General features: G+C 35.8%; 1 protein-coding gene across 1 annotated transcript; it reads left to right on the top strand.

Moving 5' to 3' along the window:
• The first annotated feature begins 212 nt into the window (after nt 1-212).
• On the top strand, nt 213-1,232 carry LOC149211391 (putative membrane-associated kinase regulator 4). The gene has a single exon (XM_089388381.1). It carries the CDS (start codon nt 213-215, stop codon nt 1,230-1,232), a length of 1,020 nt encoding a protein of 339 aa, XP_089244507.1.
• Nucleotides 1,233-18,203: the final 16,971 nt, after the last annotated feature.

Below are 18,203 nucleotides of genomic sequence, written 5' to 3'. Positions count from 1 at the left end.
TTCGAAAACAAACATTAAATGTTGAGACTAAATCTTAAATCTTACCCCATAACAGATGTAAACTGTGGGTTGATTCTGAGCCCAGCATGGATTCTAATAAGGGTGTTCTGGATGGATTTTCTTCCATCCAATAAAAGAAACCCTGATCTAGGTTCAGCTGAGTTTGAAAAAAAATCGACTGAGCGATGTTCTTCTAGCTAATAATCATCAGTATGGAGGCCTGCCAAAGATGTGCAGTAAACATCGCAAATACTACAAACTGTGCTAGTGATCAATGTGCTGAGGATGGCACCTTGAGGAATGCAGAGTTTGTTGGATTTCTTTTTGATGAATCTACTGAATATGATTATATTCCCATGTTAGATCCTTCACCAATGGTTTCCCAGAGGATGAGAGAACTAGAGTATGATATATCTGGTATGAATTCCCAAGACCAAAAAGAGCTTGAGTCCATAGCTTTTCCTGCAGACGAACTCTTATACAAAGCTGAGTTGGTTCCTCTCCATCTCCCTCTTCGTATCCAGAGGTTGGAGAAACTGTTGGCCTCTGAAATCAAACCACTGGAACCACACGCGAGGACTGGAACTGAAAGTATTTTCAGCAATTGTACAACAGAGGAAGAGGAATTAGGGTTTGCTACTCTGCACAAACCTTGTGACGTTGCTCCTTGTAAAATTGACAAGGACTGCAAGCAAACTTGCAGCAAGGGCTCTGCACCAGTATTGTATCGTAACAAGTCCAAGAAAGTACTGGGTTCTACTCAGTCACAACAAACAACCCTTGTGCACAAGTTCAGAGCCTCTGGAAAGTATCTCAAATCACTTTTCTCAAAGGCCTCTAGGTTGACAGATCACCATTCTCGTAATAACAGCATTCAAAGGGAAAGCTCTCATCATGACGATGCAGCAACAGTTGGTAGGAGCAGTCACAGAGAAAACTCATCTACAACGCATCGTAAGTCTTTTTCTGGGAGCTTTTCATTGGTTAAGGGTTTTCCATTGATACATAAACCTAATCCCAGGCCATTCTCTGCTTCAAACGGTGTAACTCCTGCCCACAGCTCTACATTTCTGAAAAGAGGCATGGTGAGTTTGGCCGTGGAGAATAACATCCAAGAAGCGATTGCTCACTGTAAGCAATCTTATTCTGCTGATCCAAAGAATGCGATCAACACCTCGACATATGTGCAACAAAACGGTGCAAATCCAGAATCCAGATGGTCATGTTCATGATCAATCTTGGTCAGATCCCAGGATCACAGCTTGTGATTCACTGGAAAAACTTCATTTGGATCCTGAGTAACCATGTTACATGAGGAAATACTGCTGGTTTATATTCCTCAATAGGGAAACACTGATCACATATATGTTGATATTGAAATCATCATAGCATGATGGATCTTGATGTTATTCTCATGAAGTTTCTGCTTTATTATTTACTTTCAGCAATAAAAATGGCTATGGACATACGAGCTCTTATTAGCCCTTGCAAGACTCTGATATATGATCCCTCTGGTTAAGGCCCAGTTTTCACTAACATAAAGTATGCCGGAGATTCAAATCAAGAGTACAGAGCCAACTGTTTGGAATAAAAAGGCTTTATTGTAACAGATTCTAATCTTATTGTCGAAATACCACTGCCACATGAAGTTAGTCTCTTGGAAATTTTGGAGCGAAGTGTTCTGCTTCAGAATATATAAATTAATGCATATGTTTCTCGACTGCCATAATGTTATAAAAAGTTTTATTGTAACATATCCTAAATGGTATTGTCTAAATACCACTGCCAAATGTTAGTCCCTTGGAAAATTAATGAAAAAAACCACTGAAAATTTGGAGCCAAAGTGTTGTGCTTAGGAACATATAAATTGATGCATATGTTTCTTAATGTTGTAATTGTATCGTTGTTCACTCATGTTTATATGGTTGTTTTGGCAAGGTCGTCAAAGTCCATTGACTCTTGATTATATTACCTAGCTTTTGCAATTTAAGCAAAGCTCTGGGAAAGAACTGAATATTCCTATTTTTTAGTCAGCCTGCCGTGATGCTACATAATTCTCAATGTGGAGGGATTTTTATTTTTAGTATTGGTCAATAAATCATTTTAAAATAAAACAAAACAAATTTTTTATGTGGTCATTCTGTACAGTGACACTAGTGCCTTGCCCAATGATACCAGCATTGATGAGGTTGCACGTCACTTTGGGAGATGGGTGGGTAACGGGGTAGGGTTGAACAAGTATGCATAGGATGCATTTGTGATTTGACATTTTTCAATTAAATTGTTATTATCCAATATTAAATGAAGTGTCTTTGTAATGTGTATGAGAAAGAAATGTTGTGGGGGAGAATAGATGTTCAGAACAAAGAACATAAACCTTCTTCCTCAAGTGATGGTAAAGTTAAAAATTTAAAATATTTGATTAAAATATTTGTGCAGAGGGAATTGTGGTGGAGGTGCAGAAGCATAAACATGGGCATTGACATTGAAGAGAGTCCTAGTGCTTTTCCCTCTTATTTTATTTTAAACTTTTTTTCATTTTGAACTTTTACAAATTGAGCTATGTGAGAAAATAGCTGTATGGATCCATTAGTGTTTGCGGAATGAATAATGTGCAAAAGAGGGGGTATGTGCTAGAGAACAGGTGTATGGAGTTGTTAATGCATGCGAAATGAAAGGTGTGGGGGAGAATGGGGGTGTAGAAGGAACTTTGCATCATGATATCAAATAAAAGCCCACATAACAGGGTAAACACATAAATCATATTCAATGGCTTTGATTGTTTAAAAATTGTATCAAAGTAGAAACAACAAAATTTCATGTTCACAGTTCCTGAATACTATGTGCATTAACGATCTTACATTTCTGAATTAAATATTTATTATCCAATATTAAATGAAGTGTCTTTTTAATGGATGCGAGGAAGAAGTGTTGTGCAAAGAAATGGGTGTGTGGAGCAAGAAATAGACACTTTCTTTTTGAATGTTTCATTACTCTGCATACATTCCCCCTCTGCACACTTCTTCCAACCTATTCCTCCATATGAATTTTGTTAATATCACTTCTTGTATGCTTTAATTTTCTTTATTTCATGATCTTTTCACTTTCCTCGAATTTTCATTTTGATGATTTCATTACTATCATTTTGTTGCCAACTTTTCAATGGATCAAATTTCATCTTATTTTGAGTTACTATTTATCCTCAGTCAAAGTCTCCTCAATTTCACTGGGTAAGCATAAAATATGTATTTAACTTTTAGTTTATAATTTATGTAAATTTAATAAAGTTAAAATATGTAAATATAACTTATTTAGTTAATTTATTTTAGTTAATTACGTTAATGGTTGTTTAATTAATTAAGTTCAGAAAAATTAATTTATTTTTTTAATTTACCAAGTTAGACCAATTTTAAAATTATTTAATTCGTAGATATTGTTTTTATTATTTAATTAATTATTAAATTATTTTTTATTAATTTAAAAATTATTAAAACCCACTTGATTCCAGCGCATATATATATATATATATATATATATATTAAAATCATAATATAAAAATATAATTTTACAACTGTATATAAAAAATATCATTGTGAATATATGTATATATGACATCACCCGGATGTTCATCCTCAGGGATGAACTCAAGTGGTGACATGGCAATGGGAGGAGCACAAAGGGTATACACATTAGAAAATTCTAAGCGAGAGGCTTTTTTATGGGATTCTAAATATGCAATGGAGAGGGGGAAGGCCCACACTCCACTCACAAGCCTCCACCCACTCCCTCGTCCATCCTTCATCATATGTATGGCCACTTCAACCATGGCATTAGACCATATAAAGTTGCCCCTTTTTAATTTTATTTATTTCTTTGTTACATCATCTTTGTGGCTAAAAATCTCGTCTTCGGGATAGATACTCATCTCTGCAGCATATAAACACTGAAGTCCTGCATAGATATTCTCGTCTCTGCCTTCGCGGATCTTAATACATATGCATCGTCTCTGTGGCTAGAAGTCTCTTAATTGTGGCATATAAACACCATTAAGTGCCACATCTCTAAACACCTTTGCGGTGAAGTCTCGCATCTATATCCATTATAAATACCTCGATGGTCTTCGGTGGATTTCCTTTTGTGGTCTTCAGTGGATTTCCATTTGCGATCTTCGATGGATTTTCAATTTAAGAAGAGTCTACGACATATACACATAACTGCAACATACAAATAGCGTGAAGTCTATGGCATTGACACATATCTCTGTGTGATATGGAAGATACACATATATTCGTGGTGTTGTGAAGTATTGCATCAATATATATCTCTGTGGTACGACATATACACATATCTTTGCACATGACGTGCATGATGTAATGGCTGGGGCGGATGGCTTTCACACCCCCCAGTCAAGTTCGAATCCTGCGGAGGTTGTAAAAATGTGAAAATGAGAGGGTCCTACTGAAGCTTACAAAAAAAAAAAAAAAAAGACATATACACATATCTTTGAAATGTCGAGGCCTATATATATATCTCTTTGCGGTGTTGAAGTCTATATATCTCTCTACGGTTGTGAAGTCTGCGGCATATACACATCTGTCTGCGGTGCAACATCCCAGGTGCATGCGTTCCCTTCCCCCTACTTTCTATTTTTCTTGTTAATTTCTATCCTCCCCCCCCCCGAAAAGAGTAATTCTTTTCATATTCCTACCCCCCCCCGAAGAGAGAGAAGGGCAGCGTAAACAAGAATTACATACAATGCATGATTACGCTAAATGTGTAGAAAAGTGAAGAGAAAAGATAGAAGGGAAACTTAAACAAGAATTATACATAATGCTTGTAGAGCATAAGCTCAAATTATCTACAATGTTTAACAAAAACTACAAAAATTTAGAAAATAAAATGATAAGGCTTGCAACTAAACTCCAAGGAGTGGAAGATAGGATGCAATAAATTGAGCACAAAAAACAATCAATGGTTGAAAAAAATTGCACCATGAGAGATAAGAGTAAAGAACTAAAAGAAAAACTAAATAATAATTCATCCCTAAGCAGGAGAGAGAATAAATTTGATAGCAAACCCATAAAAGTGGAAATGAACAAACTAATTTAACTAGACCTATGAGTTCCATGAGAGAGCCATGATCTTAGCCTCACTCCCTTAAAAAAAAAAAAAAATCTAATTATTAAATTAAATAAATAAAATCATGAGAATTCCTCAAACTAAGGAGTCTAGTTTGGATGAGAGATTCTCTCCAACTAGCTCTCTTAAATTAGTGTGTAAGTTGAGAAATTGTCTCAACCAAGTGAGTCTAAGATAGACGCACTATCTTAAAACCACTTACTCATGTATTTAAATGTATTATTAAATTTTTTAAATAATGTGAATCACATGAGCATGAGAGACCACATGACGGCTCTCTGCCTTTTCCGCCAGTGTAATTTTTGTGTATTAATTTGTAGTGCATATGGTGATATGGCTTTGCGATTCTTCTTCATGTGGTATCAAAGCTAGAATGCTAATTGGTAAAACCATCATATCATTGTGAAGGTACTATGAAGGATGTGTGAGATATTCGAACTCTCGCGGATAGCTTCTTGCCTAAGTGATCCTTACTACTAAAAGAGCCGCAGAGTGTTGTGACCAACATGGATGCATTGAGTTGTTAATCAATTGGGAAGAAATCATGTACAACCTATGAGGGTTCCATTGGATTTTTCCTATGGCTCTACTTGGAGGTTAGTGCCAAAAGAGAGGCACCGTGGCTCATCAAGGTTTCATAAATCTCATACGCTCAATGCAACAGTAATTGTTTATTGTTGCAACAAGGGCTGACAATGGTTAATTCTGGGATTGCATTGATGAATCTGGTTGGATGCAAGACATTCATGTGATTTAGTTGCTATCAAGGACACCCTCGAATTTGAATCGGTCAGTTAGATGGATGCAGACTGAGACCATCCATTGTTGCATGTTTATAGCTCAGTGTTGCTTTCAAAGGGTGAGACATGCGTGACTAGATGCATATTATAAAACTCTGTCAATGGTATCATTTAGAAAATCCTTCTCGCAAATTGTTACTCCTACAAGCTCTTTCACCACCTCTGTCATCATGCAACTTGCTACATTCAAAGAACTATTGGTGGCCAGACAATGATTGGCGTGATCAGTGCAGTTTCCAACTCCTCGGTAGTAAACTCCACTTTTATGTTCAAAATTGGTCGAAAGATGTGAAAGAAGCTAAGAATCGAAGCCAACTCCCACATGTTTCGAAGGAGCCATCGGGCTTCTGGGTAGGAGGAGGAGGAGTCGTTAAAACAGTGACGAAATCTCGGTCTTCATTGCCACTGCTATTCCTACGGGGGGCAGAGCGCTCGATGGCTGGATCAAGAGGTGCTAACCAGGCTAGAGTCCGCGCAGTGCACGCGTGTGCTAGGCGACGTTTTCTATTTTCCCCATGTTCCTGATCGAAGCTGCTTCCTCCTCTTTCCACCATCATTATCTATCAAATTGGATGTGCAGTTGTTCAAGAATACAAGGGATATGTGTTGGAAGAGATTCCAAGAGTCACCATCTACTACAGCACTACATGAACAAGGTGGATCATGAAAGATTGGAGCCTGCATGAAGAAATAACTACCTGGAAATTGCTACAATTGCTGAAAGAGAGTGTGCTTGTTGCAAATCTCATTGGGCCTTTAAATTTTAAAGAATCAATTCTCTAACTTTTAGGAGTCAAAATATTATGAAGTATTGTTTCCACTAGTGGAATACTATGCTTGAAAGATCCTCACCAATAACATTCGAGTCATTGGCTCTAAGTTTGGTCAAAAGTATCTAAGCCTTTAGCTGCTAAATGAGCCTGGCATTTGTAGCTTCTACACCTTCTGAAACCTGCGTGGAGGAGGACTGGATTAAAGGTGTGCGTTTTTTTTAAAGGGAACTAGCACAAAATTTTAATTTTTGAAATCATTTCACTTGTATAAGTGACTTCATACACTTTATTTCACTTTTTAAAGTTACATCATAATGTGATTTTTTATATAAAGTGATATCAAGCCTTTGGAGAAATAAGTTTTTTTTTTTTTATTAAATGAGTGAATTTTGGGAGATATAAGGAGTGACATAAGAAAGAGGATTAGTGCATAAGGTGCATTAAATTTTTTATTTTGGAGAGATAAGGAGTATTTGTAATTTTTTATGTCATGGAGTCATAAGTGCTTTTGTGGAGTCATAAGGTGCATATTTTGTAATTTTGGAGTGATAAGTGAAGATTTTTAAAAGGGAAGCTCATTGTTGTATTTTGAAGAAAGCTTTTTAGTAGAATGTACTTTTATTTTTGAAGACAAGGGGCTATGTGAGCGTGGCATTCTCATTGTTTGCGAAATTTCATTCACGATGTTGTGAAGGTGAAGGTTGATGTAATTCACTATTTAATAAAGACATATTTTTTGTGGTGTTTGTGTCCTAGATCTGCCCAAAATTGAATAAGGGGATCTTAGGTACATGGTGTGTAATGAATGCTTGTGCATGCCTTGTGTTTAGATTATCAAAACACTCTCTTTATTATGCTTAAACAAAACAACTACATGCACATAAGAAAGTTTACATATACAAGTCATCGATCAAGCTCTTGAAATTAAAGCACCCATAATCAATTAAGTTCATAAGCATAAAGCATCATCATCGACTTAATAAAAGTAATATTCTGCAACAACAGCTAATTCACACCATCAAGTTAAGGACACTACAAAATCAAGCATTTCAAGCCAATACAACATCATCAAAACTTTTTGTATCACTTGCAAATAAACATTTTTTAACTGAATTGTATGGGTGCATTCTTGGTTGTAACCGACACCCTAATTTGAATTGTTAAGGTGAATACATTAAGTCAAGTAAGTCTTCAACTTAGTCATCAAGATTGAACTTGTCATTTGTCACTTGGGTGCATTTTCGACAGTGTTCGACACCCTTCCTTTTTTAAAATCAGCAAATTCAGTGAGTACATTCAAGAAAGCACAAAGTGTCATTCAAACAATCAAAGCATGCAAGCGTGTCATTCAAACAACCAAGCAAGTGAGTGTGTCATTCAAACAATCAAGCAAGCAAGCGTGTCAAAACCAAGCGTGAAAGTTCAACGCACGACATCTACAACAAACGAGTCTGTGTAAAGTTCATTAAAGCATTCATAACGTTTCATTCAAGCAAAGCGATCATCATCAAGTGAGCGTACAATCAACAGTTCAAGAAAGTGTTTAAAAGCATCAGCAATCAACAACCAATAGAAGCAAGCGTGTCATTTCAGTGATTGACTCAAGTGAGCAATTTTTTCAAGCATGACTTCTATGACAAGCGAGCCTAACTTCAAAGTAAGCAAGGCAGCATGGAGACACACATTCAGTTGTCCCAAATTATTAACAATTTAATGTTATCGTCAACCGGTGACATGGTGCACATTAGCAAAACCACTCTTGCTAACATTCAAGTGCATATTCAACATGCACATGAAATGATTGAGTTCTTTCAACTGGAGTCACAACTGCAAAGAAATGAGGTTCAATAGAAGCGTGTTGCTTCCAAGTCTTTGACCAATCCAGAGACAGTTGATCATTCGACTTCATTCCTCCAACCAGATTCAAGTATTGAAGTTGTTCAGTTCAACTTTCTTCCAAACCCATCATCAAGCCATGGGAAGAAATTTAAAGTAATCGAAATCAACACAGCTTAGGATATGTCAAAGATGACGCCAAATTTCATATCCTAGACTATTCAAATCCCATTAAGTTTGTTAGTATATGCTTTCTTGCACAAATCACATCGATTAGTTCTAAGAAAGTTACAGACAAACACACATGCATGCAAATTGAAGTTCTAATCAAACCAAAACGCCTTCATTTTCAAAGAACCAATCATTTGGAAGATTAGTGTTTTGATCTCCATCCTTGTCACCATTGTGGCAAGAAGAATCATTCATCAGAGAAATGTTGCAAACATGACCAACTTGCCAGATTAAAGATCAATTATGCATGGATTTGTCCTTAGGAATGGTCGTCAATAGTAAAACGATTGTATAAGTTTTACAACAAAATTCACTCACACATATTCCAGCCAACCGTAAAAATGAAGATGGTACCCTCGTGCAGTTGAATGGGGGAGTACACCAACAAAACACTCCTACACTTGAGGGGGGGTGTTTAGAAATAATTTGAAGAAGATTGTCTCTCCTTTCAGCTAACATAGGGGGGGAAATGTCAATGAAATTGACAAGTGGTTGTCAGACTTAAAGTCTCGATAACATCAGCGAAGCAACTAGTGGGCATTCATCAAATTGTGTGAGTGGACACCGGATGTTGTTTTCAAGCAAAGGACAATTGGATCCTTTTATGGCTTGGCACATGATGGAGTTGTCAAGCGACATCCAGAGATGAATCAATCATGCAACTGACTCATGGTCTCTTCATATTGTAGTTTCTTCAACATCCAGCTTTGGCGGTGTTTCAAGAAAATGTTTTTTGAGGATCAACTTGAGAACTTGGAAGATGGTTCTTTGTTCATTTTGGATTTATCATTGGGGGGGGGGGGATGTTAGCCTCACTCTCTTAAAAATCAATAATAAATCCAATTATTAAATTAAATAAATAAAATCATGAGAATTCCTCAAACTAAGGAGTCTAGTTTGGATGAGAGATTCTCTCCAACTAACTCTCCTAAATTAGTGTGTGAGTTGAGAAATTGTCTCAACCAAGTGAGTCTAAGATAGACGCACTATCTTAAGACCACTTACTCATGTATTTAAATGTATTATTAAATTTTTTGAATAATGTGAATTACATGAGCATGAGAAACCACATGATGGTTCTCTGCCTTTTCCGCCAATTTAATTTTTGTGTGTTAATTTGTTGTGCATATGGTTATATGGCTTTGTGATTCTTCTTCACATTAACCTTATAATTGTTGACATAGAAGAGAAAAATGATGAGGACATGTTATAAATAGTTATAAAAAAACTCAATCATAAAATCAAACAACTTATCTAACATAAGTAACAAGGCAGGAAAGACTTGAATTAGTTATTAATTTATCTTTCATTAATTTAATATATATTAAAAACTACTAGATTCAAGAACTTTGTGTGTGTATATATATATATATATATATATATATATATATATATATATAGATATATATATATATTAAAAACTATATATATAAAAACCACATTGTAAATAAATGATATTTATTGTATAATATTAAAAATAAATAAATAAACAAATATGACATCACTCTAGAGGTTCATCCTCGAGGATTTCATTTGGATCACAAAAAAAATCACTCGGGGATGAACTCCCAAAGTGACATGGTAGTGGGAGGAGCACAAAGGGTATTAACATTATAACATTCCAAGTGGGAGAATTTTTTATGGGATTTTAAATATGCAATGGAGTTGGGGAGGACCCGAACTCCACTCACGGACTGTTATCGAGAAAACTAGTGTCCATTCAGAGCTGCTAGTCCCACTAAGACAGGTAGCTATCTTAGAAAAAAACAAACTAAAGTTACTTTTGTTTTCCTTTATGAGAGATAGATGAGAGAGAAGCAGAGAGTACCAACCTCAGTTTTTCACTTGGTTCCTTGCTTGTTTCCACCCCCATTTGACAGAGCTTTGCCACTCTTTCCTCACTTGTCTCGCTTCAAAGAACACTTGCAGAGTCAAAGCAGCATAATACCATCAAAGCATAGAGATCTATAACCATAAGCAATATAGGATCAAATGTATATTAACCATACAAATGCATACACCAATACATGATTCAAAAATATACAAGAATATGGAGGAAAACTCAAATAGCTTTATTGATAAAAGTAGTAGAAGAGAGGATTACAACCTAGTGGTATGACCCAGCGCCATCCTCCCAGCATGAAAGCCCTCTTCACCTCATGAAAAGTTAGATCACCCAACACTATGATGTTTCACAGAAAAACCAACAACACTTCCTTACAAAATACAAAATTCCAGACTTTGGATCTCTAGGATGAGGGATCCATATATAGATATTTGCAGGTGGGTGAGTCAGCTTCTGGGATTTTGATTAGTGTCATTTCTCTGATAGTTTTTGGTTCCACTTGGAGATTTCATGATCTCTTACTCATCCCTGGGCGAATTCAGAGAGGCAAGTGTCAAATGGGCAATTTCTAGAAGATTCTTTGGGTTTCTACCTAGCCAACTGCCTCTGCCATTTGTCTACTCTCGCTCATCACACCCTACAAGAGGGATTTTCAGTATGCATCACACTTTCTGCATGTAGTAGGTGAGATGCATCACACCCTTAGCACTAAGCAATCTGTATGGTCCATTTTTGACCAATTCTGAGTAGTTTTAAAGGAGAACTTCTAGGAGATGATGTAATCAGCTGACCTTGTTCCTTTAGGGTATGAAACAACACTTTTAGGGGCTTAGAAGCCCTTGTTTTATGGACATATGAGATTGGGGTTGCAGTGCCCAAATATGTCTATAATAGTTGCCCCTAAAGCATGAGGTCATAAATCTTCTGATGTCGGGTGAAATGATTTATCATGAGGATCCGAGGTTTTTCGAACTGGAAGGTGACCTGTAATAAGATACAATACAATACATTACCTTCATAATATTTTCATAATCTAGCTGAGGCAGGAATTCCCATGCTCAGCTTTATAAATTCACTTTCATGTACATATGACAGACAACCGTCTGTGTGGCAGACTGATGATTCTGGCAGAGCCATCATCCATTAGCTTGGATGATTATCTGTGCAACTATGATGTACATTTGATGTCTTTATTTTCCTGAATATATTGCAACCTAGATGGATGAAACTAGATATAGGGTCTTCAAACTCATTCAATCTTCACCCAAAGTACAAGTCAATCCATGTGAAAAGATGTTTTGATGTCGAACATGGAAAGACATTGCCTGATTACCAGCCAATGATGTAAGTTGTTAACAGGTGCGAGAGGAATCACCGATAATGATGATGACCCTCAAGGTACTGTAGTACAATTCACATGGTGTGAATACATGAGTCGATGTCAAACACCACACAAAATCTTCTGGTCAAAGGCCATTGATGTAAACCTATCGTCAGAAGTGAGAAACTTGCCATTGAAGCATGCAAGCTTCATAGTACTGAAAGGGTTGTTCCTAAGTCAACTTCTTGGATAATGAGCTGATGTCGACAAGAAGTGACCCGTCATAGGAGGGCCTTAATGAATCCCACATCTACAACACTAAACGGAGCAAATGATTTTGTGGAGGTGAAAACGATCTGATGATACAAGGTTCAGGGTGGTGGTCATGAAAGAATGGAACGCGAAGTTATTGCAGCGGATGATATGTAAGCTAGGTTGGTGAATTCTCTAAGCGACTTCTCTTGAACATATCGACGACACTGAAATGGATTGGTAGCGTTAACCCCAAAAATGGATGGCACGGAGGACCAATGGTGATATGACCAGTGAACGGAATAACCTAACCCGACTCAATCATGGTGATGGAGTGAAAGTGTCATGTTCAAGAGCGACCTACTACCAATGAGGTTCTTTAAGTTTTCTTCCCAAATTTTCCCCAGTCATTGGTTACCAGTACCTCTTTATTTTTGTGAAGCTTGAGGAGGATACATATGCTTGTTCTATAATTTTCCCTTCAGGAAAACTTGTCGCTATGTTTTAGCGAGCCTAGAGATAGTGAAACTTTCTCTTGTCAATAATGGAAAAGTTTGTCGCTATTGTTTTAATGAGTTTAACGATAGAGATAACTCAGTCCTTTTCAGTTTTAGAGAGTCTAAAAAGAGATGAAAAGGAAACTCCAATAATCCTTTTTTTGTAGTACAATCCCTTAAGTCCAAAAAAGTATAAAATAATACGAAAGGGATGACTTTTCCAATCACTTTAACAGGCCGGAAAAGGCAAGTGCTCAATCTTTTTGTGTAATGATCCCTCAGGTCCAAAAAGATTAAAATATAGAGGAGGGATGGCACTTCCAATCACTTTAACGAGCTGGTGAGGCCAATTGCTCGACAATCTTTTTATATTTTACGAGTCTAAAAAGAGCTTAAATGAGACTCATCTTTGAGGAACGAGTGATATTTTCGGGTAGCAGCTGGTTCCAAGTAAGGTTTGGAACTTTTCAATAATGGCAGTGTAAAGAAGGTGGCTAACAGAATCACTCATCGTAGTTGTTCCTCAAAAAGGTAAACAATCAAGTGGAGGCAAATGATCGGCTAAAAAGTGGAGGTGATGGTAAGAACACGACCAAGGCTCAAAAGCTGATAGTAATGTGATCACAAGGGTTATTTACCGAAAGTGGGTTCATTTTTTAATGAGCTTGAAATCTGGGGGAACATATGCTCATAACTAGGTTTATTTTTTAACGAACTTGAACTTTGCGGAAACATTGCTCGTGGGTTTGCATGCCCTCAGCATGATGAAAAGGAGAGTCTCTTGTAACCATATGGAAATCACTGCGGTGAAGCAGGATGGCTTCGTCCAGAATAGACAAAGGTGAATGGTGTGACAGACCAATCACATATCCTACAAGGAAACTTATCTTTACAACTAGGTGCATGCCCCCCAAGCTTCATTACATTCACCAGACTACTTATGGAAATTAGGTGGATGAAATGAAGGTTCAAGAGATACATGCAAAAACTTTATGAAAAATGACAAAATGTTGTTTCATGTCATTTCCAAATTATTTAAAATGAAAACTTTAATAAAACATAATCATTTAGACTAGCACACCCTATGGGGTTTTATTTATATTTATATTTATTTTTCTTTCCCCCCTTTAATTTTAATTTTTATATTTTCTATTTTTTCTTTCTTTTTCTATTTTTTCTTTTTATAGGCTAAACAATTTAAAATGGAAATTATTTTTTTACAATATCCCTATGGATAAATGGCTAAATAACCATACTGGACAACTATATTTATAGGACCCTAACACAAGCAATTGGCAGAAGTTCTGAGAAAAGTATCCCTTGTTTTCTCTTATGCCCTGCCACAACCGAGATTTTCTATTGTCATATGTTATGCTAAAAGCCTTCAACAAATATTTTTCAGTGTTATCCATGCAATTATAATCTTTTCAACTGAGATTTCCCAGTTTTATGGGTGCAATTTTGGCCTAAAGAGAGATTTCCTCCACATTCCTCATGCATTTCAGTTAATTTATGTTTTTTTCTAGTTGTATTATTCAATATTTCTCATGGAAAAGTTGGAAAAATTTAATCATCATACAGAAACTGGTTAAATTGGAAACATATCTCTTATTCAACGAAGATAGTGGTGGATCAAGTAAAGGATGAAGATTTGATTCAAAATGTTGGAGTGTATGAACAGAGATTTGTTGAGCTCAATAGTTTTTTGTTATTATTGAGTTAATCACCTCAGATCATCTATATATTGGAGAAAACTCAATGATAATGGCTTAATTGTGTTATGTATTGTGTGAGTATGAGAGAGAAGAAGTGTGTGCAAGCTATGAGGGTTATGATGAAGAATTTTTGAAGCAGTTTGCAAGCTTTGTAGCACGTAGCAGAAGCATATTTAAGCCAACATTTTATGTAGAGAGCGAGGAGATGAAGTAAGGTTTGGTTGTAGTTATTTTGGTGATTGATAGAAATTTGGATATTCTCTAGTTTATTATTGAGTGCAACATTTTTTTGTGAGCAGATTTTTCTATTGCATAGAGGGTTTTTTCTTATGTGTTTACCAAATTATTTTATGTAGTGATTGTATTGATTGATTTTATTTTTGGAGACTAATGTGTTGTTGTTGAGTTGTGAAGTTCTCCTTGGAGTCCATTTTGAAAATGAATGTAAGCATGGCTTAAAGAGTTTGATAGGGGGTGGCTCCTTGTTGGTAATAGTCAACAAAACAATATTTTGAGATTTATGTTTCCATCCATGGTGGTGGATAGTCTAGTGGTAACTGGGAAAGGCTCGTTGGTTGTTGAGGTTTCTAGTGGATGGTTATCCACAAAGTCATGTGAGTAGAGACTTCCTAGTTGGTGAATGCTAACAAGGCTGAACGTGGGGGCGGTAGCTCCTTGCTAGTAGAGGCTAGATAAATTGATGTAAAATATTTGATTTGATTAATGAGACCTAGAAGTAACACAACAATAACAAGAATGTTTTTTTTTGTGTTTAATGTTTTTATGTTTTCATGCTTATGGTTGATGCTCTGATCTCTCTTCATGCATTTTAGTTTGTGAATGTTTAAAGGGTTATTAATTGAAGAAAAAAATTTACTGCCTTCACTACTGATTCACGTCCCCCTCTCAGTAGTGCTCTACATTTCTAACAAAGAAAAGGGAGTAATATTTTAGAAGATAACTATCATGAAAGTCTTAGTAGGATAGGGATTTAAAAATATATTTTCCTTCTCATCAGCATTAGTTGCAAAATGTGGATAGTGGTTAATCACCAAGGACAATCTATGGACTCAAGTGGTTATTGGAAAATATATAGCCCCCCTTCATCCTTGGAAGACTAGATTCACACTTCAGTAAAGTCATGGGTGAATATTTCAATAGTTTGGAGAGTAGTTCTAAACTCGTTTGACACCATTAGAAACGGCTTGGTGTGGAGAGTTGGGGATGAGTGACGTATTCGAGTAGGCATAGATCCATGAGCGAGAAGTAGGGACAAATTCAAATTATCAGAAAAATTTTTACTTTCGCTCAGGGAAAGAGGACTTTCAAGATTATCACAAGTATCGGATCCTCAGAACTCCACCTTATGACAACAGAGCTAGAGGTCAACAAGAGCATTGATTCTTGTTGAGCAACATCAGTTAGAATGGTTGGAATATGTCACAACTCTGAAAGAAACAAATGTAAGATTAACATATACCAGATATGAGCTTATTTGGACCTTTTCCACCTTAGGCCGATATACTCCAAAGATGTTATACTTTCACATATGTTTGGGGGGCAAACAAATTTAACAGGTCTTGTGGTGGAAAATTATTTGGCAACTAAAATTATTGAAGAAGTATAGGATATCTATGTGGTGTTTATTGACAGGGAAGGCACCAACATGGGAGGTGATGCAGAAATGATCAAAAATAGGACCTAGATGGTGTTGTTTATGCATACTAGGAGGAGAATCGATAAGTCACCTATTCATTGAATTCCCTTACTCCCAATCAGTTCGAGTAGCATGTTATTCCTCTCACAACCCAATGAGCAATTGGGAGGGCTTGAGTGTGGTAAAATTTTGAAGGTATTGGTATCAAAACCCAACCACATAACATATACAAGCTTTACCTTTGATTGTCATACAGGGCATCTGACTAGCCTAGAACAAGTGAATTTTTCAAGACAAACTCACTCCACCAAAGAATATTATAGTCGAGGGAATAGAAAATCTCTCACACTTTCCTTAGCCTTCTGTTATATCTTAACCATGACAAATTAGAATGGAGAATCTTGATATAGAGTCCAACCACATAAGTGGGTGGGGGGGGGGGGTTGATTGTCCTTCTTTTCATATGAGAACATGTATTTCATGCCAAAATGGGTTTTGGGAGGGGGACAAACAATCTATATGAGCTTCTAGCCCTCAAATTCCTATTAGTCTTTACCAAGGATAAGGGATGTGACTAATTGTAGGTTTATGGATATTCATGGCTTATTGTTAACTAGGTCAATGATTGTCATCAGTGTCATCATTTTATTCTTATGTCAGTTCTACAAGATATTTTGAGGATGAAAAGACCATTTACATATTTTACTTGGCTCACATCTATAGTGAGAGGAATCACACAATTTAAAACCTTTCTAAATTGGGTTTGGACATGGATAGGGGGGCCTTGCACATTTTAGAGCACAAAGGGCATGACCATTATGAGTTGTTTCACAAACCATTTATGGACAAGGCATCACATGATATAGAAGCAGAAGATTAAAAACAATTTACTAAATTTTCATTTTGTTTCCCCTTTTATTTACTCATTGTTTTATCATACTTTATGATACATATATTATTATATGTTTTGACAAAGAGGGATATCACATTTTCCTGATCATCGTTTTTAGGACTCTTTTTAGTATTTTGTTTGGCCATGAGGTCAAAATTTTGTTTTGATGTAAAATCATGATTATGTATCTTGGCACATCTTAGAGACATATTTGCAGTAGATCTCGGCAGTTTTTGAGAGGATTCTCTAAAAATCCTTAAGAATGTGCTCTTGAAGTGCATAAGCATTATGTAATTTTGGTTCGAAGGAATACAATTATTACTTTTTTTTGCAGGAACAAAAATTAGTCTAACTAATAGGCAAAATTGATTTTTTTGTCGACAGAGAAAATTTTAGGGGTGAAATTTCACAAATTGGCTATTTTTTGGAAATTTTCTAAAAAAAATATTCATCAATTTGGTCAAAAGTTCACATGTTTTTTACATATATATGACTAAATATATGCAATTTGCCAAATATTTACCAATTTTAATAGTAAATTACATGTTTTTTATTGAAAATTCTCCTACATTATATATGTATGAATTTTCCAATTACAGTTTTGCCAATAATACTATAGATATGCATGATATTTAAATCCTTAAAAAATACCTTACTAGTTGGAATCATCTAGCAATATAATTTCCAGCAAGATTGTGATTTCTTATTGTTTAAAATGCACTTTTGAATGCATAAATGGATTTAGCACCCTAAAAAATGCCTAAGGAAATCTTTAGATATTAAACAACTTAAACTTATGTTTCTTAAAAATATCTATTAGATTTTGGGAAAAATTAACCAAAAAATGTGTCTGGAAAAAGGCCAATTTGTATATTAGTTAAACTAAGATTTTTTTAAATATCCTATAAATTTAAGTTGATTTTAATGAGTAGTAATCATTGTTCTCATCAAAAAAAAAATGTAAAAAGAAAATTTTCTATTAATCGAACAACATATACAATGATGTCAAAATTCATATGGTCTCACCACGACCAGTTTTGTTAACCAATGCAATAACCATACAACATACAAAAAGCAAAACTTCTAGCTGAGAGTTCTAGAGCCTCAGAGGCCTAACATTCCAAAAGACTAAAAGAATAAGAAACAAGCCAATGAGCATAATCAATCATGGGAGGTAATTGAGGCGGGGTTTTCCGGCCCAGTACCTAGGCAAGGCGAAGGAAGATACATGTAGTTGACATGGT

This window comes from Pinus tabuliformis, chromosome 1_1, assembly GCF_031772625.1.
Source record: "Pinus tabuliformis cultivar Carrire ecotype Pingquan chromosome 1_1, CPIR1, whole genome shotgun sequence".
Taxonomy (NCBI): domain Eukaryota; kingdom Viridiplantae; phylum Streptophyta; class Pinopsida; order Pinales; family Pinaceae; genus Pinus; species Pinus tabuliformis.
Note: the sequence above shows the minus strand (reverse complement) of the source record. Positions and strands in the feature narration are given on the sequence as shown.

Bases quoted from the DNA above. Each gene is read 5' to 3' on its own strand.
- LOC149211391 (XM_089388381.1), top strand. From the start codon at position 213: ATGGAGGCCTGCCAAAGATGTGCAGTAAACATCGCAAATACTACAAAC.